Below are 27,073 nucleotides of genomic sequence, written 5' to 3' on the forward strand. Positions count from 1 at the left end.
TTGCTTTTTCTACAGAAAATATTTATTTGCAAGAAATGAAAAGCATAACATACTTAGCTACATACATGTTTAGGCTACAAAAACAAGTAGTCTGTTCTTTCGTAGAATCAAGCAGAAGATTTAAAAAGGAAAAACAGCAATTTCTTTCCACCCAATGGACATGTTTGCAGTGTGAACAATCAGGTGGGACCGTATCCAGATGACTGCGCTTGTACAAAAAGAGAGAGGCCATTGAACACACTTACACAGAGTTAAACAGACTTATGGCAAAAGAACAGAGACATCTGCAGTCAGAAGAGGCCCCAATGCAGTTTACCAAGGAGTTCAGGGGGATGTGCTTTTGCACTGTCCTTTTCATCTTAGATAGTTTTAAATGTTTGCACAAGTTCATACTGTATCCACATGAACGGAGGGAAAGATCAGCTGAAATGCCTTAGGGGTGTCACACGCAGAGTGACTCAGAGTCACAAGGTACTGTTTTGCACAGTCCAAGGCAATGGCTGTGGCCCTGGACGTGTATTTCTCTTCAAGAGGGTAACACCAGGTAATTTACTCTTGGAAGGCCCAGCAAATCTCAGGGAAACTGTGATGTACTTACATCACGGCCTGGCCCTCGGAGAGCAAACTGTTTCCCCTCCCTGGCATCTTACTGCATCCCTGGGGTGGTTAGGGTAGCAGGGCTCCAGGGGAAGGAGAGATCTTTAGGTCCTCTCCCAGAAGACCAGCTCAACAAACTGTGTTCCTTGAGCTGTCAGCTCCCAGGGGCCACTTTTTAAGGCTACCTTACACCATTTAAGAAGAAAAAAAAAAAAAAGCATTCGAAGACATAATTCTGCAGGACAAAAGTGACACCCAAAGATACAATAAAACCTAAAGTAATTACTTTTTTTTGTACCAACCCAGAACTGTTCTACAGAAAGGCCAGACAATTTATGCATACACACACAAAGACACAGTGCAACAACTTTCAGTTGAAAATTGCTAATAGGACAGACTTCATACAGCAATTCACACTACAGTTTTACACGTGCTCGGTGATGTGGAATGTGAACAGGCTTCAGAAACACCTGGACTTTCTGTTGCACCAAGTGGAATGTGCCCTGTGTGTTCAGGTAGATGCCTTTATTTAGTGATGCTTACTACATTAAAAAAACAACTCTGCGGGTATTTTTTTAATTGCTCACCATGAACACGTGCACAGATACACACACGCTCACACTCGTTCTTGCTAACTGTACAAATGAAGAAAGCAAGATGCTGTTACATCAGCACCATTGAATTAAAATCTGATATGGCAAAGTCAGACACGAGCAGAGTTCTGTTAAAAGAAATTGATTACTTGCCTCTGCTTCCCCCTCTCCTCTCCACTCCCTTAATTATGGGCTGCTAAAGTTCAACAAGATTTCTACCTGCTGGTTGGAAGGAAAAATGGCATATACCATAAAGGTCAAATATGCATAAACAGGACCACATAGTATGAAAGAGCAAGGGGAAGAGCAAAGCTAAAACAAGGGGGGAACTAATGAAAGAGACTATCATTGCTGATTTATTGAATCAAGAACTAGGAATTTTCCCTGTGATGTCAGGAGTCCCCTCATTGGCCATTTCTTTCATCTCTTCTGTAAGACAGGTCTGCAAATCCAGCTTTCCCATGTTTTGTTCTCACCTATTCAGTTCTGACTCTTAAAGGAAGAGTATGGAGATGGGCTTTAGGGCAGAGAAGAGACTACTGGTAATAAAAAATATTGAAACTCCATTTTAGCATCACAAATCAGAGTTTCCTGCGAGATGCACTCTTTTCTATGTTGGAAGCCTGTTCAGTTATATGCCTTGGTAAAGCAGAAAAAGGCCTGACGTGACAACCACAAAAACAAATGGCAATTTCCCTCTCAATCTTGGGAGTCTCCAATGGATGCTGATCACCTAAGCAATGCAGTAGTAAATGAGATCACACCCTCAACAAATCCCTGAATGCCCACTGTCATTTTATTGGCCATGAGAAAGCTACAATATCCTGGCCCATTGATTGAATCCTTACATCTTATTTGTAAAGACCTTAACACGTAAGCCAGTTCATTCATCTTTGCAATCCCCAAAGTTGTTTATCCTTAACACTATAGTGCAAAGCAGCAACACAGCATAGCACTACACTACTTACATAGGCAAGTATAACTTTTGTAGTTGCAAAGTACTGACCTACCATTTCACCTTCAGAATACAAAATGTTCCCTTTCTAATTAGTGACTTGAGAAAGAAATATTTTAGTCACCAAGAGTATAAAAATACTCCATATACTTCTGTTCTTAGCTGCGTGGGTTTTGTACAATGGCCTCTTGGCATTAGCTAGAATCTAGAGCCCAAATACTCAGTGGAAATCCCTCCCAACATAGCAATTAGTATCATTCATTTACTTGACCTACATTCTAAATGCGTCTAGACAGAATTCACCGCTGATAGTTTGGGGGGATGGGAGCAGACAGGTGGGTTGGTTTTTTTAGCAGGAAAAAAAACAAAGAAGAAAAGTTTTTATATTCATTTTCAGCTCTATGTTAGAAAAATCAAGAATACACTGAGACACATTGTTACACAGAGAGATATGGAAGAGGCCCCCTGCCAGTATAAATCAGACCTGCAGCCTCCAAAAGCATTAAGTATGAAGCGTGCTGCGTTGTATCAGCTAGGATCTGGCCTAAGAACCTCAGCCTAATCCATTATTAGTCTGTGCTGCTGAAAAATATTGAATGGTACAGATGAAATAAGAGAAATGCAGCAAAGAACTATAAATAGCCTGGGAAAAAAACCCCCAACATTATCTACACACTGGTAACAAGGTTAGAACTGTCACATGCCCTGTGCTTGATACTTTTAAAATATATATATATAAAAAAATAATGCCCTACATTCTTTTGTAGCTTATCTCCCTAGAAGCAAAGACCTGACAGATCTAGACATGCTTTAAAGCTATAGGCCAAAAGGTAAGTTTACTAGTGTGTATAAAATTGTCCTGACAACCAGCATAATGTTACAGCTGAAGACTCTATGGATCACTTAAGTCCTCTAGTGGAAATGGAAATTAAGTAGCACATTAAGGCCTTAGCCTACCCTGTCCACACACACAATATTATTCTACAGCACCGAGTCACTCATCACTGGAAAAAGTATACTGGCAGAAGGCTAAGACCTCAAGTAATATAGCTGAGCTAATTAAAAGCACTTATACTGGCATCCTCCCTGAATACACCTTACTACTCCTTCCCTATGCCCTTAACACAGAGCACATACAGCTGCCTCTCCATGTGGTCTGCTGTGCATCAACATTCACACTTGGGTCACCCCTGGACTGCTAAGGCTGGCAGTGCAATTGGATGTGTCCTGCCTCCTCTGTCCCCCTGCTAGGTACGTAACACGGGCAATAAACTGCCTCTGGAGATAGTGAGGTCCTTGTCGCATAACAGCCTGTGGGTAGGTGATGACAGGAGATTCTTTGGCCCCTAGTATCTAGCAGAGAAACCTATTCTATTAAGGCCCCCGAATAAAAATGATCACAAACATACCAAAGTAAAGCAAAGGTTTTCCTTATTATAAAGAAGTAATATTTAATATAATAAATCCCCAAGCAATGTGTGTGCTAGGTCAAGAGATTCCCCAAAAGAGTACCTAAAAATAACTTAAAGGATTACACAAACTAAGATTATAGCAATAGATTATCAAACATTTACAAGAAAATTGGTATGGCCATAATGGCTTGGATGAATTAGTTTAGAGGCCTGACCCTGACCGTGGCCAGTTTAAAATGCTCCAGATGAAAACATGACTATCTCCCGATCAGATTTGAACTGACATGCCCAAATTAAACAAACAAAAGGGCAAAGCTTTAATGGTGACTAGTGCAGTAGGTTTCAGAGAGGGGGGTTGTTTGGGTTTTGTGAAATCGTCTGTCTAAGTATTGAGAAATAATTCAATTTTGGTTTTAATACAGTGAAGTCAGCTTTATCTGCAATGGGAGGTGATCCATTTAACTGGTAATAGGCATGAGCTCAGGCAGAGCAGTCTCCTGCTTATGCACAGTGCAAGCTGCAAGACTAGTAAGAGCAAGGTTATGCTCCGCAGCTGGGGGCCTCTTTTGCAGAAGACTTAACCATTCGGTTGTCCTCAGAGGTGACAAACCACGGGTTCTCTGAAAAAAAAGACCTTTTAAGGAACTTTCTAAGCTATGACCTTGCCCACTTACAATGCCTAGCCATACGGTAATGGAACGGTCAGTCCCAGTTTTGTCCTGTCACTTTGCTGACCTCATGTGGCTACGGAATGCAGCCATCCCTTGTGGCACCCACCAGTGTTCATTATTTATGTGAAGCCTTAAATTGTTAAAAAAAAAAAATCATACAAAAGTTGTGGGTGGATACTGGAATGATTCAGAGGACCCAGCAGGATCACTGTGAAGGGAAAGAGACTTTAGGGAAGAGGCTGACCCATGCCAAGAAGAAGGGAACACTTGCAAAATAGACTACAACAGCATTTCTCCTCTCATTGCCACCAAAGATAAAATAATAAAAAGGCACTTACATATAAGAATAGGGCATTACCTAGAAAGCACGTCTGTACACCAAAACTCATTACCAGCTCATGGAGTCAGGCACATGTTTCACTGTCACTAATGTGAAACACCTTAAAATGGCACAGTGGGGACTGATCCACAGCTCCCTGTAATTCATCGAATTCTTTCCGTTCATTTCACTGAGTTTTGAGTCAGGCCTGAGGGTGGCAAATAGGATATTGAAGGAAGAAAGTCAAAGGAGAATGAAGAACAATAAAGGAGCTGGTGTGGCAGCTGCTGTAATAAAATACAAATCCAATATTTTACAAAATAGAATACTTGCAGGAAATATCTACTGTACATGGTAAAAAATTACTTGTAAGGCTAGGTTAAGTTTTTCCCTTATTTATCATTAGGAAAAAAATAATAAAAAAAAAAGAGCTTCAAAATTCTTTATCCTTTTTAAAAATTGACTTCTTCTGGTAAACTGTAAAGTAGCTATGCTAGCCTGCTGAATGAGGATTTTCATATTAAATCCATCCTCAGTAGAGTCTGAGTGCCCTTCTGTAGTAACCAGATAAAACCCTGCTCAAATCCTGGGGTAGGTTCGACTGTGCCACTGCAAGGACAAATTGCAAGAAGCACAGCTCGGGCAAAGGCGTGACCAGGGTAGTAAGAGAGGGAGAACCCTTAAAGGCAACAGCTACATGAGACAAGGAGGAAACAAAGCAGGGAGAAAAGTACTGGACCAGGATCAGACCTGAATACTGCTCTTGGCTTTTCCACTGAACTTGGTCCAGTCACTTCACCTCCCTATGTGCCCATCTCATCCCTCTTTTGCCTTATCTCCTGCCTACAAACGCAACTCTTCAGGTCAGAGGCTGTCTTGCCATAGAGTTAATACAGTATCTACCACCTCCAGGCCTGAACCGTGCCTAGCTGAGGCTACCTATAACCCTATCTTTTTGGCTAAGCAGCTGGTCTAAGATCACATCTCTGGAAAAGGAGGTAAGAGGAAGATAAGACACATGGCTTTATTTAGGGCAATTCAAGTCTGAAGGGAGGGAATGGGTGTTCAGTGATATTTGTGTGTCCGATTTCAGAGTCTGCCCAGACCACTTGCAGGGTTAGGGAAGCTCAGTTCTCTTCATTGCGACTGCCTGAACAAAATCTTGCAAAGCTAATAAATACTATTTACAGTAGTAACAGGAAGATGGCAAGGAAAGGAAAACACAAGACAGTCTGAGACCGGGTCTCCATAAGAAATTCCATCAATGCATCTAGAAGCCAATAAATTAAATCCATATGGTCCTCTCAGGAGGCACTTCTGGTTTAAGCCTTACATTGATTTAGTTTGTTAGGAAGGAACTGATTTAAACTAAACAGATCAGACTTAAGCAGACTAAAGGACATCCATCCAAAACATTGCATAAATTTAACAAAACCTGCTTTTTAAACAGATTTAGTTAAACTAGCATAATTCTCCCACACAAAGTGTGACAAGACAGCGACTGATCTTTGCTTGAATTCCACAAGGGTTGAAGCAGTAGGGAAGCTTACCAGGACTGCTTTCAACCCAGAAAATGATACCCCACTAAGTGATAAAGAGGCTGGAGGGGAGAAGAGAAAGATCAAGAGGAGGACAATTCAGTAGCATCATTGCCCTTCCCTCTCCTGCCTGTGCTGTTAACTCAGCAGTGTCAGGGCCCTTTCTAGTCCCTTCAGAAGCAGGCTACACACATGCTTCTCAATCCCCCCAAAAGGCTCAAGTGCTGTAGACCAGTAGGCATGGAGCTGTGGCTAGATTCTGAGCAGCATCATGCTGCATCTCCTCTTTCTCTCAAATACCTTCTCCCAAGAAACCTATCACCCACATGCTCCTATCAGTTTTGCATATTTCACTCTTCTACAGAATGTCTTTGTGCTCAGATTAGGATGTGTGCACACACACACACACACACCCCCACCAGTCACCGGCACACTGCTGGTGTCATCTGCCATCATAATTCAATCCTGTCCTTGCAGTATTAGACAGGAAAGGAATAAAAGCAAAGACAGGGACTGTGTGTGAAGTGAGGAAGGGAGTTACAAAGACAAGATATCCCATCTGCAGTCACAGCCTCACCAGTCAATGCGGAAGTTGAACTCCCTCTCTTTTGTGCTTTGGTTCACTGAGGATGACAAGTCAGGGGGACTTTGGTTGAAAATACGTGGGAAAGAGGGAAGGCAAGAAAAAAGGCCTTTTTTATTTTTAAGAGGTGGCATTGACTCTTCTATCTATTTCAATTATCTTCAGTGTTTCATTTCCTTCTAGTTCCGAGTTGACTCTGCAGGGAACAAAAAAACCAAAACAACAAAGGTTAACGCTAATAGTTAGTCATTTTTAAAAGCGCATATCCTACTTGAATTGGCTAATGCTAAAAAGGCACTCAGTATTTACCAGGTACTTGTCAGTTGGAGTATGGTAACACACTGAATTAGTCATCTCTTTGGCTCTAGGTATAACTTTGACACAAGAGCTCAGAAGGTGTGCTTGGGGTGCTATGGCTCATCCTAGCCCTCAGAATAGCATGCTTCCAAACAAAATCCCTCTCTCCACTGTTTGGTGTGCTTGCTACTGCTTGTCAGCAGAGACCAAGACCTGGGCCAACAGGACAGTGGCAGGATAAGAAAAAGTAGAATGGAAAGAAAACTGCACACATGTATTTAAACCAGTGAATCTCTCTCTTTGCAGAGGCCCCAAAACTTACATTTATGCTAAAAAAACCAAAAAATAAATTACAAAGAAGCTCTGTGTTAAGTAGTTCAGATAACTTTACAGGTCTGTCTCTTAAGACCGAGTCCTGCAAACTTTCCACCATAATGCTTTAGTAAGATCACTGCAGCAAGAAGATCCAGCTCTTCACACCCTAACCTCATAGAAAGCGCAGTGAGTCACAACTTCACGCTTCCACCCAACTGGCAAAAGCTTATTCCTTTAGGAGACACAGAAGTAAGTGCTTAAAGAAGTGGGTAGGCACAACAGGCTTACAGGGGTTAGGTTTCTGGCAGAAGCACCGAGTTTGGCAGCTGTATTACTACAATATTATTGCAACCACTTCTCCAGAGTAACAATAACTTTGCCTATAAGCTCTCCAGATGAGACCAAACTCTTACTTCATGTTTCACAGTGCCCAGCATAGCTGAGCCCCTAGTCTTACTGCTGCGCTCCAGGCACAAATGACAGTGACGCGAAACACTCATATGACAAGCAGCCCACCCTGCACTCACCTGTGCTGCTGCAGGCCCAGCAGCACCGATTTCTCTAGCCTCGTCTCGTTGGCTATTGTGAATTGCATGATATCATCCTGCTGTGTCCCTGGCATGGCTTCCAGGGACAGTGCTGTGTACTTGGAGGTGTCTGCTTGCCTGTCATTGCGATCTGCAAAGGAGATTGGGCTTGATGACTCCTCCAGTTGGTGAGGCTCTTCGTAAATTAGCAGACTCCTTGACCTCACTGCATACAAAGACAGAAGGCAAAAAGAGATGAGAAACAGGCAGCTCAGAGAACAGCCCTGGACATTTCAGGAAATGGAAACCAACAGAGCAGAACTAAAGCTGCAAAGGTCTTTTCATAGTGATTAACTGGTAATTTGATAGCTGAGGAAAGATACCACAGCAATGGTCCAGGTAAGGATCAAAAAGCTCTGAATTATTCACAACACAAGAAGAAAATGAAACAATCACTTTGATAATATACATTGAAAGCAACAGGTTCATTACGCATTGTTATAATGCTAACAGTTTCCCATGCAGTCCTTGGACTCTTTGTTGACATTGGCAAAGGACACACCAGCTGATACCAGTTGCACATTTTAACAGTACGAACATTTGCTACCGAGTAGAAATCCTGCTCCTTTTTACAGACCACTAGCTTTAGTTCCACAAACAGAAAAAAACCTGCTTTAAACAGAAGTACCAAGCAGGCTAGCAGGCAAAGGCTTTGCCCATGTCTATGAAGTCTTCTGCCATCAGAACAGTTTGCCAAGTTATCCTTTGAAAAACATAGGTATACCAAGGAATGGCTAGCTAAGGAGCAGAAAAGCAAGAGGTGCCTGAGGAGGGGGTTAGGGTTGGGAGTAGAAAACAAGGGCCGAAGCACAATCAAGCAAGGGACCAAGACTGGGATAGTTGTCACTTACCAATGGAGTCTGTGTAGGACTCTGGCGAGGAATGCTGCCTGGGCAACACCATTTTTGTAGCAGAAGGATATGGCCCATAGCTCTGAGAGAAGCTGCCAAAAACTACTGCAAAGCACAGCACCACCATCTGGCAAAGGGAGGATACAGAAAAGGTAAGTGCACTACCTCTTGGCACACATGTGCACATCAAAACTAAGAATCAACACAAAGCAGATCTGGTACTTTTTCAAAACAAATCATCTGAGGCTATTTTCATCACTACATACAGTGTCTTAGCAAAGGCACATATACAGTAACAAGTCAGTGTTTTAAAGGGTAGATTTCAATGCTGGAGTTTGTTTTCAACGTCTGCCACCATTTTGGCCTGTAGCTTTATTTACTCCCAAAGTTGAAAAGCAGACACAACCACCATATGTGTTTTACAGATGCTGTTGGGAATCTCCAAGGTTATTTCTGCTGCTGGCCCCAGTCTTTCTTCGAACTGACAGAGAGGCTGGCAGACTAGGAGAACAACTCAGGCCTTGAAAATAATTTCCATCAATTTCTAGCACAAGTATAAAGCAAACTTGCTGGCTGAGTGTAGGGAAGGAAAAGGGAAAAGTTTCATTCTAATCCTTTCCTTATCCTGACTACTACTACTGAAGTAGGACAGAGGTAGATTTACAGCCTTAGTCATATTTTTATTTGGATGAGCAAATTCATTCTTACTGGTATCAAAACACACCCTCATTTTCATTTTACAACCCTAGACACCATTTCTCACATACAATATTGTAGGAAATAATACAACAGGTCACTCAAGAGGAGCAGTGCTCCTTCTTTCATCATTGCAGCACCCAATCAAAAGCACAGGCCCAGCCTCCTCCAGAATTTAATGCCTTCCCACAACCATTAATCTTCATCAGCCAGGAGTCTCACCTACCTCAAAATTAATTGTCAAATTACGAAGAGAAGTTTCCCAAGCTGAGAATTTGCAAGTGAGGGGCTGTGCAGTACAAGGGATGTGACTTTGAGCAGTGGAAAGAGATTCTCATGCCCCTACAATTCCCAGCTTTAGGGACACTCACCATAAGACAGGTCCCTGTCTGTGTACTAGCTGCCTTACACGAACGGGACACTTTCCCAGCAACCATGGCTTGGAGTCTCTGCAACTGCTGCAGAAGTGTTCTGGAAAGCAAAGACAACAGACAAGCATCACACACACTGATCTACTTGCTGGTTAAATAGCTTTTTGCTTCAAATTCCACACCTGGCAATAATACAGCATTTATGATAAGGTACAGATAGTTAAAGTCCTCTCCTTGAAGTTAGTAGCAAGGAATGTATTTAATTTTACAAAGTTTTAACATGTATTAACACTGGAACTTTCAGAAAGATCTTTTTTCTTTCCCTCAACTGATGTCCCTGAACAATTACTTCTTTAGTACTTTCAGAAAGCTCTTATTAATAAAAATGGTGTTTTCAGTGTCTCTACAAGAAACGATTCTGGAAAGCGTACAAACAACTTAAACTGCTCTACATGCAAGTGACTAGATGCATATATAACCTGATTCTATGTCATGAATTCAGCAGGAGTTTCGCCATTATTTGAAAAGGTGCAGAAGCAAGTTTATAACTGCTCTAATTGGTGGTAGAGGTATATGGCTACCTCCTTTTTCTGAAAACCTGCTCTACAGTGCTTTGGACCACATGCTGGACCATTTTCAAAGAGAAGGTCTTAAAGTCAGACATAGGCACAGACTCCATTTCTCAAATTCATTTACTAAATAAAGCACTTTATTGCTATTTGCTAAATACTCCAGGAGCTGACAAAAATCACAGATGCTTCAAGCGGCTACTGTGACTGTGGCTTTCAGAGGTCCCAACCACAATGGCAATTCTCTTGCAGTTGGAGTCAACAGTCGCAGACCAGAAGGATATTCTTTTGTCTTTCTGGCTGATTTTCTTCTGCTGTATCATCAATTCCTACAGTCAGGACAATAGTCATTTAAATGGGAAATGATCTCAAAGTATGATTGATACAGGGTTTTCACAGCAGTTTTCATTTTGTTTTCATTAAAGCTTTTTAACAGGTAAGGAGTAACGCAAATGCCTGTCCTCGACACAAATATAGTACAATTTTGTATCAAGATGTTAAATCTGCTGTTTGTTTCCAACTTTACTTTTCACTTCTCCTGCAAGTCTCACAATCTATTGTGGAGGATAACCCCCACAAAACTCCAGGCAACAGCTTTGGAGGCTGTGACGTCAAATGCTAAAGCAAGAGGCAAGGTCAGAATGTCAGAGAAAATAGAAAGATTATTTTAAGATCAAACTGGCTAAAAGCTAATTGTAGGCCAGACCCAGAGGTGCCTTCGCAGCTCAATATACGCTCGTCTGCCTATTATTATAGATTTTTTTAATCATCAATGCTCGTTGCTAATTAGGGTTTAATGAATTCAAGGACTTCAGGAATGCATTCTGAAATGAGCACAAGGCATGCTCACAGCACAGATTTATCTGGGCCAGCAGATCCTTCTCAACTTATTAAGGAAGGATGTCTGGCATGCTCTTGAGAGCATGGTTTATTCTGCAACTCAATATTTAAAAAAAGAAAGTGATTCATCTAATTCAGTCCTTTATTCACTATTAGAGACCACAGGCAAATTAAGAAATTGAAACACTGTCCATCACGTAAATGAGACCATCCTAATTCCCTGCTCCCTTCTGCATCTCTCCCAGTTCCTCCTCACATCCACTACATGGCGTAGGGTTCACAAAGACTTGTGTACGTGGTATACATCATTTTCCGGCACAGAACACACTGCCTACAGTATTCCCACCATATGCCTCTAGCTATGTTATACAGCAAGGCCTTTTTAACCCTGCAATTTCTGTGCTCTTATAGAAGACTAAATCTTTCTCCCGTTTCAGGCCTGAGTCACTGGGCTTGACACAGAACAGCTCTACAGAGCGAGGAGGGAGCTCTCCTCCTCCCCAGCTCGGGGGTTGCCAGCAGCAGCCTTGAAATGCTGATCATTCTTGCCACTTTTTGTGGAGGTGTCAGAGAGAAAACAGCTAATGGCTGGTGAGGAAATCAACAGAGAAGAGGCAATTCTCCTGATTTTGCTAATCTCTGCCTTTTTGTGTCCCGATTTAAAAAAAACTGTTGGGCAGAGTGGGCCCAGAGAGCTGATTCCAAAACACTATTTTTGGAAAGTAAAATTAGGCAGGTATTCTGAGGTCTCTTATACACAGAGGAAGATTCATCCCCCACCTTATTTACCAATTACTTTTATATAAAACGTCTTTCTCCTCCAAGTCATTTATCTGTTTGAGCAGAGCTACTGTCGCCTCCCCACAGACAAGGACTCAGTATTGAGAGCTGATAGGCTACAGGTACATTTTCAAACTAAGAGCAAGAGCCAAGGCAAGAGCAAGAAACAAGTTTGTTCAGAAATGATACCAGTTTACCCTGCCACCACCAAAATGGGGCAGTCCTTGGTGCTTTTATTCTCTATTTGAATCTGGAATGGTGGAAGACTGGATTCCGAGATCAAAAGATCTCTCCCACACAAAAGCTGCATTCATTCTTACTGGCCAGCTGCAGGGATGATCTGGACTATGAGAGGGAAAAGGAGCAACTCTCTGCTCTGCAGAACAGGGACTTAAGTTAAACTAAGATGCTCCCTCTAAAGAGCAGCAGGAAGGCCATGAACGCTTTTAGTGAAACATGCTGCCTATGGCTAAATCCTAACAGGAGAAAATGCAATCCCAAGGCAGCATGCATAAGGGGGTTTGCACCCACAGGGATTATTTTCATTGTGTCTGACACATTTCCCAGTGATATTCAATTAGAGGGTCACCTCCGTAGGAGGTGTGAACGTGCTTTCACACTTTTCTCTGCCAATGGAAGCACCTCATAGTAAAGCTGTAAAGTGACTGAAGACTCCTGCTCTCCCTTCCACACACTGCCAGCAAATTCACTCTGCCTGTGATGTCTTGTTTTCGTGTGCACATTCACATATTCATCTTCAGAAGAGCCCCTCTCTCTACCAAAGTTAGGAACAAGTCAAGGCTTCCCCTCTGCTTCCATTGACACTTTGATTAAGAAGAGAAAATCTGACACTCCAGGACCTAGCCACCTGGGAGGCTTCTTCAATTCAGTGTCTATGTTTAAAATCCAACAGTGATTTAAACAAAAAAAGACAGCTTCTAAGGGACACCAAACACTGTTTATTTTGATCAAGATTTTTTAGAGAATTTGTCTACATTGTGAGGAACAAAACCTAATTTTGATATGGAGAGAGAAAAACTATTCTGTCTTCCAACTCTACACACAGATTCCTTTCTGTGCCTGTCCTATTTGTAGGAAAGACAGCAAATCCCAAAGTAAGATTTCCACTGAAAGACCAGAATACCACAGAGCAGAAAAAAAATCCATAATTATTCCTCATTTGAATTACAAAGAAAAAAATCCAGAAATTTTTCATCAAAGATGTTTCAGCACAAAAACCACTGTCCTGTTGCTTTGAAAACAAGGAGTTGCTCCAGGGCTGCCACACTTTGTCAACTATTATAAGGGTGGTCTGAAATGAAGTGCAAGATATCTCATTGCAACTTAAATGCAGATCCATCACTCTTTGAAAATGACTTGGTAAAATGACTTTACCAGCCTCAAATAAAGGAACAGCGAAGCAAATCAGTAAAGTCTGGCAGCTTTGGTGCTGATAAACCCTTGCGGGGGTCAGACTGATATGCAACTTGATCTTTAGATGACTGGGAGTTGTAACAATAGCTTGAACGGGAGCATGAGAAATGGAAGAACATCCCAATTGTATTTATAAAGCCATTGCCTTTAAGGTGCCTGTCAGAGTGGAGATCTACACAACTTGCTAGTCATTACTCCATGGGAGCAACTCTAGCAGCTACTTGCATGCATTGTCCATGTGTGACACACTCAACCATATGCTATGTCTATCATTTCTCCAGGAAAAGTGACCATCAATATATCTATAAATACAGACTCAACAGAAGTGAAAAGCAAAAGTACTTCTCATATGTCATACACAGTACCAGATGTTTCAATATTGTCTTTAAGCCCAAATAGCCATGGCTCCCAGCTAGACAACGCTCATGTCAGAGACCATATGCAACCCCCTAGATCACTGGCAATTTCTGCTTTCGGTCCCAGTGCCAAAACGCTAGTGAATCAAGCCTTCTTGGTGACTGGGACAAGTCGGTTCAACTCTTGGTGCCAACTTCTTCTCACACCCTTTGCTTTCTGAGACAGGAGTGCCCCACATATTCAGATGCTACTGAAACCAATGAAAGCCTGTCTCACTTGTGGCTACAAGACATAACAGATATGCATGTAATAATGTGCTTCCTTAGTTTTGAGAAAACTGCCTAGAAAGGAACTTGGATGGGTTTCTTTTAAGGGACTGAGTCACATAAGTTAGGAGAGGAAACATATGCTAGTGTTCTAATACTAAAGATGCCAAAAATGCTGCAGTCACCCACTCAGAGTAATGAGAATTAAAAACTCCCCTGCATCTTGATCCCCAGCCTCCTGCCTTGCCTTTTAAGATGCATGAATATCAAGGGAAATGCTTCTGGATGCAAATTTTTTGACCACACTTGCACCTTTTACATTACATCTTTTCAGATCCAGAATTTCAGACTAAGGCAGGCTCTCAGGGAAGATTATTCTCATTTTTTTCATGTTACTGAGAATAATGTAGGAACATTTTTACCAGAAGAAATTCTAGTGTTTCCATGGTTTGGATCCAGACTTTGAAATGCAAGCAGGGTTTCCCTGAAGTCTTAGGTATGTATCTGGGCAAATGTGTTCTATATACACAGTACCATACTTTAAAAAACTGATTGCACATACTGAAAGGAAACTCTGCTGTTCAATAGTTGTATGTTTTGGAAATTGCCCTTCAGTTCCTCTCAACTCCAATCAGACTATAAAAACATGATACTGACTGACAGCACATACATGTGCATTAACTTTTAGGTAAGCAGCTATAGCCCAATTTTCCAACAAGCTAAAAAAACAACTTTGTCTTCATCTACACTTGAATGCATGAACATTTTTACACGTAATCACTGCTCTTATTTTGCTGCTACCTTTCTTCCACCGTTATAATTTTTCACAACAAAAGAACAGCGCTAATGTTTGTAGATCTACTTTTAGTTAATACCTTCAACTACGTCTTCATTTTTTACTGCATTGAACACTCAAAATTGCAACTAAAGTCAAATGGGGCTCTGCTTTGGGCATATTAAATAAAATACATGTGTGTAACTGTGTGCTAGGTACTTTGAGAAATAAAGTCCTAAACATACAAATTTGTGCATTCAAGAATAAACTGACAGTGCATAATTTTGACCATCACTGCTTTGCACTTTGTCTCCTCACTGTACATAGGAGATGGAAGTATCAGCTATAGGATGCTGTGAAGACAAGTTCTGAAACATTTGAACAGTTTTTGGGTGCCACATCAAGGTTCTGTGCATATAGCAATGAGGACACCAGACATTTTGAATTCACCATAGGAAGTGGATTATGTACATTAAACAAGGGCCTGGAACCATTCTCTGAATAAGATAGTTGCACAATTATACACTAAATAAGAAAAGTGGCTCTTTGGGGTTAAGGTGAAAAAACCCATCATGTGTTATGTTACGTAAGTCAGGCTTGATGAAAGCAGGCACTTTTACAAATTTCTCAGTACTTCAATTTGAAGCTTTAACAGATTTTAGATACAGTTTGTATCTAAATAGCCAAAACAGCATTGCCATGAATTACAAGAATTTCTGTGCAGAGGGTCAGGAACATCTGCTTCTCTGCAGGAGATTACAAATCAATATAAATGCTATTGCAGAGTGAAGAAAACAATGCAACTCATCCCACATGCCCAAAGTATGAAGGATTTGGACATAATATCACTTAGCTAAGTATTTTTAGAGGATTTAGTATGAGAAATTAAGATCATCAAATAATAGAGAAGATGCTAAAGGTCCTGTGTAAAAGGATGGACAATACCAACACAGCTGTTCTCACATCCACATGCACAACAATTCAAGAGATGAAAACAGCTGGCCAAATTTAGCTGAACTGGGGAGAAAAACTCTAGGCTTGACAGCATGTTGTCCCTGACTGGTGCACCCACGGCTGCACCTTTCCTTAGAGCAGCTGGCTTCAGCACCTCCTGGGACAGATCCTGGGAGAGAAAACCCTACTCTACACCTACAGAACAATTCCTGGTTCTTTTATGTAAAGCCCTGAAGGAAGATACAAGAGGGACAGAAATGGCTTGGCTCTCTTCAAACAAACAGCAGATGTCTTTATGCATGAGCAGTGTGTGGGAGACACTCTACAGCAAATTACAGTGCTACAGGGTCTGGCTCCATGAAATCAGAGATTGGATCCGGAGATTAGAAACAACACATGCCACTCAATTAGCAATACACTGGCTGCCAGACAAGCTCTAAGGCCATTTTCCATGATTGTGGGTCTTATCTTCATGCTACCATCGTGTTCAATGGTAATATTCAAGCATCACTACAAATGCCTCTAACTAGAAGGTGTTAACAGTGGGCTTATCTAGTACCTACTCATAGGAATTTGCCATCATTAGAGAACACACTGAGCATAAGCCATGACTGACACTCCACTCTCAGCTAACATCCGATTAAAAGCTCAGCTATTCAACCCATATTCATGGCTATTTCTGCCATGTGTCCTTTGAGAAGCCACCACTGAGTCACCCATTTCTTCAGAAATGAAGAAACAAGAAGTTGATTTTCCCCCTCCAAATGAAGGAAATTCTGGGGTGTGAGATGGTTAGAAGGGTGCACAATAATTGCAATGACATCTAGTAGTCCAGAAGGAACTAATAATGACTCTTGAGCTTCAGCACTGTAACTCCTGGAAGTGTCATGCTCCAGGTCAATGTGTCCTGTCAAAACAGTCTTTCACTAAATAAAGACAATTTGGAGAGTCAGGCTGTAGGTTTTGTTTGTTACATATCACTATTCGTGTTTCCTTGGGCAGTGGAAGAGCTCAAAGAAGAGTACTAAAAGGTTTCTCTAGCACCCCACAGGCTAGCGAGACAGTTTAAGACCTGACATCAAAGTCTCTATGCTTTACATCACACTGTAGTCACGATAGCTGGCCTTCCTCATCTTTCTTTGACATTAACCAGATCAGATACAGCTATTCTTCACACTTCAATTGATCTCTTAACTTCCAGATTTTCAGTTTTCACTGTAGTATCATGCTACAGTTTTGTTTTATTCCCTTTGTACCTTACCTGTTAGTATTCTCCAGGACTTCAACCTTCTTACGCAGCTCACTATTTTCATTTGAACAAGTCTCAACTCTGGAGACAACACAAGAAAGAGGAACATAAAAAATCAGTTATTTATTAAACTTGCTTTCACAGAGATCTCTATCATCTTGCCTACATTTAATGAAAAGTTAAACCAATGAACTTTAGTCATAATCTTTAATCATACTTCATGGTGTAAAAGACATTGCAAAAGACACTACTGGCTGTGGAGCACCTGCTTACAGTGCTCAACTACATCCCAGCAGGTGCAGCTCATTCAGGGTGGGCTGTAACTACTTTTTGCCTCTTGAAATAGCTACAGCAAAGACCCTGCTCTGACTTTCTCTGTGCATCAGGCCATGGGACAGATACTTTAAAAGTCACAGAACGTGCTGTATTTATGTTGTTAGCAAGTATTTTGTGCAAAGGTGTTCAATGTGTGCATTTCATTGCTAGGATGAGGCACCAAGCAATTTAGTGAATGCCACTTTTCTGAAATCAGATTCTCGAATTTCAAGTTTAGGAAGGTCAATAAGCAAGGAGGATTCATTTCCAAGAGAGTGCTTATTTCCACACTGCCCCTGGAAACTCCCTAAACTAAAGTTGGTTGTCATATGACATGCCACATACGAGGTCCAAGTGAAAAATATGGGACTCCTAAAAAGACAAACATGACCAGTCAGAATAGCTTCAAGAAAGGAGAAGGTAAAGGGAAATAGCTTTGATATCTGTATGTATGTAGTGGAATTTCACAGGAGTAACTCTGAGAAAGCAAGATTCATCCATAAAGAGAGAAGAATAAAAAAAGGAAGTTACATCAAGGATATCACCAAAATTGGTACAAGGGGTTTAACAGATCCATCTGGTGAAGTGCATAAGAGAAACACTAGAACACTTGTCTGTTGAAAGGAAGATTAACTTGGGATATAAAACACTAATTGAGGGTTTGGCTCCTTCTTGCTAAAGGAAGTCGATGGGTCACATGCTGTTTTCCTAAGTCCTGCTTATTTTCCCAGGCAGTCTTGACTCACCCACTTCCTATTTCCGTCACCATCTGCACTAGAAGAGAGAATATATTCACTCTGAATCCACCTTTCCCTGGACACTGCCTACTCACTAGGCCAAAAGAATTGCATGAGGGGGAGGGCAATAGCAGATGGGTCTTGCCTTATTTAAGGTTTAAAGTCTTTGTTGGCACGTTAGCAACGTGTTGCAGGTAGACACAGTTATGAATGCAGCACCCCAGCACGCATACAAGCAGAAGCCAGAAAAAGGGGCTTTTCTCAGTCATAACCACGAGATGGCAGCTGGCACTCTGTGCACAAAACAGTCCCAGCATCAACAGCTGGATCCCTTCCCAGTCCAGCAACTAGTGCTATTGGCCCGCTTGAAACAGGAAGGAGGCTGGCTTACTTTTTTTCCAGACTGTCCATGTATTCTTTCTTTTTTCTTCTACTTTCCTGGGCAGAGATCTAAGGAAAAAGGAAGAAAAACACCAAATATTTGCACAAAAAAAAAAAGCATTGAGATGAATTAATAAACTGGTAAAAAGCCCTGATGCTATTACATTCAAGCGTCCATGCTGTTCTCATTTCTATTCCTGGCAAGCAAAGCACTGACTTGGTCTGTTTCCACATCCAGAAGCAAGACTGCTCCTCTCACTAGTAGGAAAAAGATCATTCCCTGCTCTTACAGAACTAACCTTAAAAAGTAAATCAGATTCATCTGGAGAGAATATCCCAGGACAAATACTAAAAGATGATCCCAGGACAATGCCCTGCATCTGGGAGAGGAAAAGCCCATGCATGCTTTAGAAAGCGGCTTTGTAGAAAAAGGCTTGGGGGTCCTGATAAACAAGTCAAACATAAGTCAGCAAGGTGCCCCTGTTGCAAAGGCAGCCAACCAGATCCAGGTCTACATTAACAAGATTGTCGCTAGCAGGTCGAGAGAAGTGGTTCTTCCCTTCTATTCAGCGCCTGCAAGACCACAGTTGAGTACCGCATACAGTTTGTGGCTCTGAAATAAATACTTTGGATGTACAGAAGCAAGGCCACAGGAGGACCACTGCTATAATAAGCATGCTGGAGCACATGACATATCAGGAAAGGCAGAGAAAGCTGGGTTTGTTCAGGTTTAAGAGAAGGCTAAGGAGGGAATCCTATTGCTGTCTTCAACTATCTTGTGTAGCGAAGATGATGTCAGAGTCTTCTCAAGAGGCATACAGCAAAATGGCAAGAGGCATCAAATACAACTTTCAAGGGAAATTCCAGTTAGACGTTAAGGATTTTATTTATTTGTTTTTACCACAAGAGTGGCCTAATATGGGAACAGGTTGCCCGGAGATGCTGGGGACTCAGCACCCTTTGAGACAGTAAAACATGACTGGACAAGTCCCTGAGCAACTTGCTCTGAGCAGACCCTGCTTTCAACGCAAGGAGTTTGACTAAAGGACCTCCAGAGATCCCCTCCAATATAAATGATCCTGATTATATGAAAGTGGTACATAAAATGCACAAGGTCACTTCCAAAAATTTTGAAAAAAATATTACAAGACCAAATTCCAATTCAGTGTGGGTAAATTTACACCTCTATCTGCAAAACCAGTAACAGAATGCATCAACCATCAAAGATGTGCTAATATTCTCTAGAACAAGTGAGCTGCCCAGGTCTGAATAAAAATGCTTGCCTCCCTATCACTAGGCTGGCTCTTCCCCATGTTGGAAGAAAGAAAAGACCTGTAGGGCGTTTCACAGCCTTGGTATCAACCATTCATTTAAAGGTCATGGAATTCAGTGATCAAAAGACTGGGGCACTGAAATACACAGTCAGATTTTAAACATGAAATAGTGGAAAAGAACATCTTCATCACCACAGAAAGAATACAGAGGTCTTTGCCTACCATAAGGGTAGGATTGTACTGTTTGTAAATGGAGTCAAGCAACAGCAACTTGATACCCTGCTTGCTAAATACTCCATTGTTCATGCGTTCAGGTGTTCACCTAGACAGAGGCACACTGTCACAGTGACAGAGAATTTGATGGATGTGTTTAGGAACAAAGAAAAACACTTTTTTAAAAGACATCTTACAGCACTGAACAGTACCACAGACCATTACTGCAGAATTGTTGCAGCGTTTTTTTAAAATGAAGGATGAGTAGGAATTACCCAGCAAAGCTAACTAACATTTACCTTGTTCTTTATTTTCCTGCGGATTTTCTTCAGCACTTTCTCCTCCGCTTTTGTCAGGGGCAGTTTGGTAGGGATTGGGTACCCCTCTGCTATCAGCGTCCTCTTCTCCTCCTCTGTCAGGATGAGTGGGCCAGTCCCCTGTAATTTCTGCAAGTGTCATAGAAATGAAATAACATAACAGTAAATGCACACAGCCCTAGAGAAAAGGGTGTTAGGGAGGAGGGGCAGCAGCTTTCCCGCTTCAGAGAGGACTCTGCCTACTAAAACAGCAGCCTCTTGGAATTGGGAATGCATGGAAGGGGAAGACCTTGTAGATAGGTTCCATTCAGAGACTGAACCTTTGGGACAGAATTCCCTCAAAACAGTTGTTCTTGGCCCAGCTCTGCACACATTGAGGCCAACAGTAAAACTTTCCTTGGCTCAAACAGGGAAAGAGACAAATGGAAACCACTACTGGAAATCCCTCCCTGAAGATCACCACTTGCTTTCGACAAGACAAGGGGACAGATGCAGATCTACCAGGGACAGGTTAACCCAGCCAGGCTGGGCCCTAATGCAAAACACAATCCATGGTGGGAGAAACCTAATAACACTGTTGAACCCTGTCTCAGCTTAGAGGAGAGGCACACTGTTCTCTGTGGGAACAGAACAGACCAGTGAGCAAGAATTACTGGATCTGCAGTTTTGACCAGAGATGGATTCATCTAAAGAACAACAGAAAGTTAGCAAGTTAGCAAATCCATAGCAAAAACAGTAATTAAATAAAAAAAAAAGAAAGAAAAAAAGAGAGACAGATAGATAGATGCTGGAAAAAGCCAGTCCAACTTACATGTGGTGCAGTCAGGAGAGGGGAATTGGAGAGCGCTGAAGCTGTGCGTGATGTCATTTTAGCCGTGGCTTGTAGCTGGATTGGGCTTGAAGGAGGGAGCGATCTAGCCGGGCTCTGCCCTCCTTCAGAGTCACTGCCATGGCTGCTGGGAGGGGTTGGAGGCAAATGCAGGGGATCCACTGCTAAATGGCAAGCGACACATATAACACAAGGTTTTGAGGTGCTAATTTAAATTTCCACTAGAGCCGCCACCACCACCGCCACCACCACCACCACCCAGTTTCCAAGACTAGGACTGTCTGTTAAAAAATGGATCAAGCAAAAATGGCAACTTGGAAGATTTTCAGAGCATGCAGGTCTCCAAAGAAGGAATGAAACGCAGCAGCTATCTTTAAGTTCAACAGACAAAACAGGGCTCTGCGCATATGCTCCAGTCATTTCTACCTACACTTCAGTCTCTCCTGCAAATGCTTTGAGTTTTAAGTATAACCCTGCAGTATAAGTCCCCTGTCCCCAGGAAACCACATTAACAGAGGGGCTCTGAGCCAGCCTGCTTTCTCTCTAAAAACAATAGCCTTTCCTAACTTTGCTGTGGATTAAACAAATCGCCAGTATTTTTTCAAGAGAAGGGATCACGTCCAAGGTGTTATATGAACAAGGAGGAGAGAAATAATCTGCCTCCTAAGGCCCTGGTTTGGCACAACTGGGAGGAAGTGACAACCTAATGACAGCAAAGGCTTTAATGTACTGATGGAGCAGGAGCAGCATAGGCAACCACCAGAGGTACCTCTCACACTGTGCTATCCAGGGCCATAAGCTAACTTCTACTGCACTTGCAGCCAGAAGAACCTGTGTTAGAATTGGCAAGCAAAGCGCTTATGACCAAATGGGTCTGGACAAGAGAAACAGGGCAATGTCTCACCTACTCATATTACATGGACAATTTAGCAGATGTCCAAAACAGCCATAACCAAGTCATTTTTTCTCTGAGGTAAATTTATAGCAATGAAAATTGGGAGTAGAAGATACAGGGCTGAATTTGCCACCTTCCACTTCTGTTATACCTTGCAAATTTGAGTTGAAAAGATCAGATGGGCGGTGGGGGAGGAAGGAAGAAAAATAGTGAGAAAAAAAAGCTATTATACATGAGCGCTTTTTGTCTAGCATCTTAACTCTAGTAGTTGCCAGAAGACACACGCTTGAAAAACAGCAAGGCCCTTAATCCCACAAATTGAGCAATCGAATTTATGCCCTGGGTTGAGATATAGCCTCCCTTTTTCCACCTGCTACATCACTTGCTTCTCTCCCTACAGCAGTTCTACTTACCTACACAAATGAGTTCACTAACTAATTCATTCATCAAGTGTTCCTGAGATGCAGTTATGTGCTCAAATTTCAGCCCAAATATTTGGCTCTTTCAAACTTTTCTTGGGTTAACAGATTATGTGCCACAAAAACGTGTTTAACTTTCAGGGCAGGGATCATTGCTTCTCCATCCTCATTTACAGATTAGCGCAAAGTGATTCTGGTCATTCTTAAAAACTCTCCTAAAACTAATATGCTACAAAAAGACGGACCTAACTTTTAATTTCATATCAACTCACATCCTTGCTTTTGTATCAGAGGTTAAAACAGTAAAGTTTCCGGTTATGCTCTTCATGCTTTCTATGCCTTAGTTAAGTCCCCTCAAACTGATTTCTCTTCTAGCCTAAATAATCTTGTACTTTAAGGATTCAAGCTCCCTCCAGCAACTGTACGATTAATAATATGCTACACACAAAAAAAGGGATCATTTTCTTTGTGATGAGGAAGGAAAAAAAAAAAAAAAGAAAAAACACATAAACGGGTCAGAGAGAGGCTGGCTCTTCAGCAGCCTGAGTTGAGTCCCTAGAAGGCAATAGCTTCAGCCTAAAGATTAACATGGCAAATGAGGAAGCCAAATATTTAATCAGGGTAAAGTACATTTATTGTGCATTCTGGTCATCTCCCCCTGCATTTTGAGTTGGTAATTAACAGACCTTCCTTAGAAGAGAGGTTCAGGAACTGATCCACTTCATGGGGCTCCAATTTAATCTCTGGAAGAACTTTCTGGCTCAGTGGTTTCATCTAGAAAAGAGAAATTAACAGCATGAAAACCCAAAGCATACCTCTTAAAAATCTTAATAGAAGGATACAAGGACGACTTCTCCATAAATGGAGAGGTTCCCTCTCCTCCTGCTCTGCTACAGGCAAAGCTTTAACTGCTTCACACTGTTTGCTAAATGAGGCTACAGAGAATACTGCCCTCACTACTCCCACTATGGCTTTTCTTACTACTATATTTAGCTAAATAAAAGATTATGCCTCAGAGATGACATTTCAGACTGAAAGCTAGCATACAACCCACTCAAATTACTTCTCTTAGCAACAGATCTGCTGCTAGGATTTGCCGGACCGCACAGTCTGTTTGAGTAGAGACAGAAACACTCCTGGCAGTGGGGGAGAGCCTGTTCAAGACTGTTGTCATATGGGAGCAAGAGCAAGGTGCCAGTCACTGAGCTCCAGATTATCCAACCCAAGTTAACTTCACAGTGTGGAGGAGCAGGAAAAGAGACAGTCACAGCTGACCAAAGTTTGGAAGACATCTGTCTTGCCCTGTTGACAGGGCTGGGGAACCTGGCTGCCAAGCTGTTGCTCAGAGTCTGCCTGTGTGCTACAGTCCCAGGCTTGAGGAAGTCAGTCTGGCACATCAGCGTGTTCATTACAGCCAAAACCTCTCTCAATAACCTGTGTAACTAATCCATGCAATGGTAATGATCCACCAGCTAGTCCCAATATACTCTTTGAAAATCATGGCATCCCAAGCTACAGCAGGACTCCATACCAGGGACAGCACATTCAGACTAGAAAAGAATTATGGGAAACTTGTGTTTAATTTTTTCAGTTTCTCATAAAATAATTTCTGTTGCACATATTTCTGATCCACATTCAAGTGGAAACATTTATTTTCAGCGTATACTAACTCCACCCAGCCTGGACCAACATTGCACCCTGGGGATTGAGAACAGTCATGCTTCTTCCTCCACTGACAGGGGACTCTGGTGAGCCATCAGCTGCTGCAGTTCATTCTCCTTAACCCAACCACAGCCAAACTAAGCCCTTGAGAATGCCCACTGGTTGCTCCAGCTGTGGTCAGAAAGGCATCACAAATGCTCCTTACAAGGCAGGCTGGTCTGGAAGTAGCAGCAGATCGAAATGTCAAAGCTTCACAGATCTGCCAAAAGTGACTTAGCAGACAAACAGGGAAACTCTCCAGTCATTTCAAGTAAGCAGTCTTGTTCTGATTAGGGGAAGGCACAGCAGCACTAAAGCAGGTTATTATGGAAGATACTTAACTTGTCACAGGCTCGATAGGGCAAATGGGTTAGTCAGTTCAGGTGGGACTGATTCATTAGAAACCATTTAAATATTTCTAAAAACACATGAGCCCCAGGCTTTGGGGCTAGCACAGAAGAGAAAGTTTTGCATCCAACCATTAAGACCTGAAGATGCAGGTAAGTTTTTTGAAACACAAGCTCTTACAGCAGTAGTGGGACACCAGCAAACATCAAAAACCATTAAAGCAGACTGCAGTGCGCACCCTGAGTTGACAAGTTTTGGCACCAAGGAGGCTACACTGGTATGCAGAGTCTTAGGAGAATCTGTAGCTAATTGCGCAGAGAGGAGAACAAAAAGTCTGCAAGTACCAGGGCATCTGTCTGTAGCTCAGGTTGTTCTCCCTCCAGCGACGTGGCTGTGACAGTGAGACTGACTGAGGGAGCAAGGCCTGATGTCTCGCACAACACTGGCTCAGTCTTTATTGCTGCTGGAGTAAGCTCTGTAGCCAGACACCATTCCTCATTTTCCAGGTCACCTGCCAGGGAAGGAAATTGGACACCACATGTTTAGGTCAGAGACAAAAAGACTACAAATGAAAATAATGTCATTCCTCCTCCAGAGAAGGGAAACAAACATAGAAGGCATTTCAGTCTATCAACAAAACTCTGCCCTTACTATTCAGCTCTCCATCAATGCAGACAACCATGCCATTTCAGGGCTGTAACCTAATCCTAGCCCCAGGATACAGAGAGGAGCAGTGAGGAAAGACACAGAGCACTAATCACTGTACATTGCCGAAAGCTGCTAACACATAACAGAACAAGACTGAACAAGCCATTGGGTAAAGCAGCCAGGGAGCCATGTCCTACACATGCTAATGCCTGCTGACTCAGTTTTATTCCTGCTTGTAGAGATACCATTTAGCCAGACTTCTGCTCCTTCTACTGCTTTCAATCATCAAATAGCCAGAGCGGTGATACTATACTTTTAAGAACAAAGGATTTTTCACTCTCTCAACTTCAGAATTTTCCCCCCAAGGATTCATTTAGTAAGTATAAAAGAGGATAAAGGCTTTGATGATTTCACAGGACCACCACTGCCATTGTGATCATGCTAATTTCCTCTCCAGAGCCTCTGGAAGTCACAGCACAGGATGCATATTTTTACTGGCAGCAATGAAACATGCACCACATGTTGGCAGAATTGTCCCCTAGCCCCACTTACTGAAAGCTCACTCATCAGGAGAAGTCATGCAGCTTTTCACTGGACAAAGCTGAAAGGTTTGCCTCGCACTGTCAAGAACTGGGAGAAGATTGGCATGGTAAGTTGGTAGCTCCCCATTTCCATTCACGAAAAAGCCACTGTTTGGCTTGCTGAGAAGGGACTTATTCTCCCAGGTCTAAAGTATGATAGAGGATCAAGAACTTGGGAAGACGCAAACTTTAAAACAATTCCACAAGGCTATTAACAACCCCACTTAGAAAAAACAAAATAAAAAAATCAAATGCATTTTTGGCAGTTGCAATTCTGCCTTAAAAAATTTCCCATCCCTACTGCTAGAGTTCAGTCATATAAGTTCTTTTCCCTTGCAGGAAAGTACCCTACACCAGCTGTACTGCATCCCAACAGCATACAGAACAGTCCTCTGCCACAACTTGTCAGTAGTTGTGAGAAGCACGTCCATTAAATCAAGCAGCTGAAATCTAAGGCCAAATATACATAAGAGAAGAGTGTTGATCTTTCTTTCAAAGCTTTCTCCTGTCTTCATACAGAGTATTTACTGCATATATGGAATTAAAGCAGAAAGCACGCACGTACACCACACAGCTAGTAAACAACAAGAGAGCTTTGAATTAACTGCATGCTGCATCAACACCATGGGAGGCAGCCACGGTGCTGTGGCTGTGCCACCAGCAGTCTGCAAGGCTAACGCAAGACCCTTACACATCTGAGCATATCAAGGTGTTGAGATGCCAACAGAGTTCAGCTGCAAACAGGTAACAAAAATAAGAGCGGGCTTACAGCCTCCATGCTGCTGTCTGCCCTTGCTATTAAGACCACACACATATACAGCACACAGGCACTGGGCAGAAGCTGGGTGACTGGAAGAAGGGAGAAGCATGTACATCTCCAGTGCTAGTAATTACTTCGTGGTGGGACCTAACCTCCACCGCTGGCAAGGAAGGAGGTAATTTGAGTAAAGATACACCAAGGAATTAAAAATGAAAAATACCATTCCTGTAATCAGAAGCTCAAGAACAGTGAGCCCAGCTTTGCCAAGAGAAGTAACTGTACAGCAAGGGCTAAACACCGTATTTAAGTTTTTAGAGAGCTTAGTCCCAAAGCTTTCTGGGAAATGCAGAAATACAAAAATAGAAGTATTTATGAAAAAAGAGGTAGCATTGTCTAAATATTAACTCAGGAGAGAGGACATTGCTCTCTTTCAACCCTCCCTGAGCGTCTCTACTCACAAACACGAGAGCACAGCTCCCTCCCTGCTGACTGCAATGAAATATTCAGTGGATCCCTAGCTTTCTGTGTGTGGATCATTTCGGGTAAGAGCTTTAAAGTGGTATCTTTGCCTGGAAATCCAGAATCCCTTGGCAAATGCAACTTTCAAATGCTTGTTTGGATAACTTCTGCCAAAACCTCCCCCACA

At 42.1% G+C, this 27,073-nt stretch overlaps 1 protein-coding gene across 2 annotated transcripts in view; it reads right to left on the reverse strand.

Moving 5' to 3' along the window:
• Positions 1-27,073, reverse strand: part of CREB3L2 (cAMP responsive element binding protein 3 like 2) — an 83,742-nt gene continuing 56,669 nt past the window's right edge. Inside the window, exons 3-12 of one of the 2 annotated variants that reach the window (XM_052788840.1) lie at positions 24,783-24,949; positions 23,076-23,163; positions 21,058-21,236; positions 20,229-20,375; positions 18,453-18,511; positions 17,022-17,090; positions 9,786-9,885; positions 8,719-8,845; positions 7,808-8,033; positions 1-6,864 (exon numbers count right to left, since the gene is read on the reverse strand). In XM_052788840.1, the coding sequence (XP_052644800.1) occupies positions 6,789-6,864; positions 7,808-8,033; positions 8,719-8,845; positions 9,786-9,885; positions 17,022-17,090; positions 18,453-18,511; positions 20,229-20,375; positions 21,058-21,236; positions 23,076-23,163; positions 24,783-24,949 (1,238 nt within the window). In that variant the 3' untranslated portion in view covers positions 1-6,788. Of the gene's footprint in view, positions 6,865-7,807; positions 8,034-8,718; positions 8,846-9,785; positions 9,886-17,021; positions 17,091-18,452; positions 18,512-20,228; positions 20,376-21,057; positions 21,240-23,075; positions 23,164-24,782; positions 24,950-27,073 lie in introns of both variants that reach the window. The other variant, XM_052788839.1, reaches the window with a different exon arrangement.

The sequence above is a fragment of the Harpia harpyja genome, chromosome 6 (genome assembly GCF_026419915.1).
Source record: "Harpia harpyja isolate bHarHar1 chromosome 6, bHarHar1 primary haplotype, whole genome shotgun sequence".
Lineage (NCBI taxonomy): Eukaryota > Metazoa > Chordata > Aves > Accipitriformes > Accipitridae > Harpia > Harpia harpyja.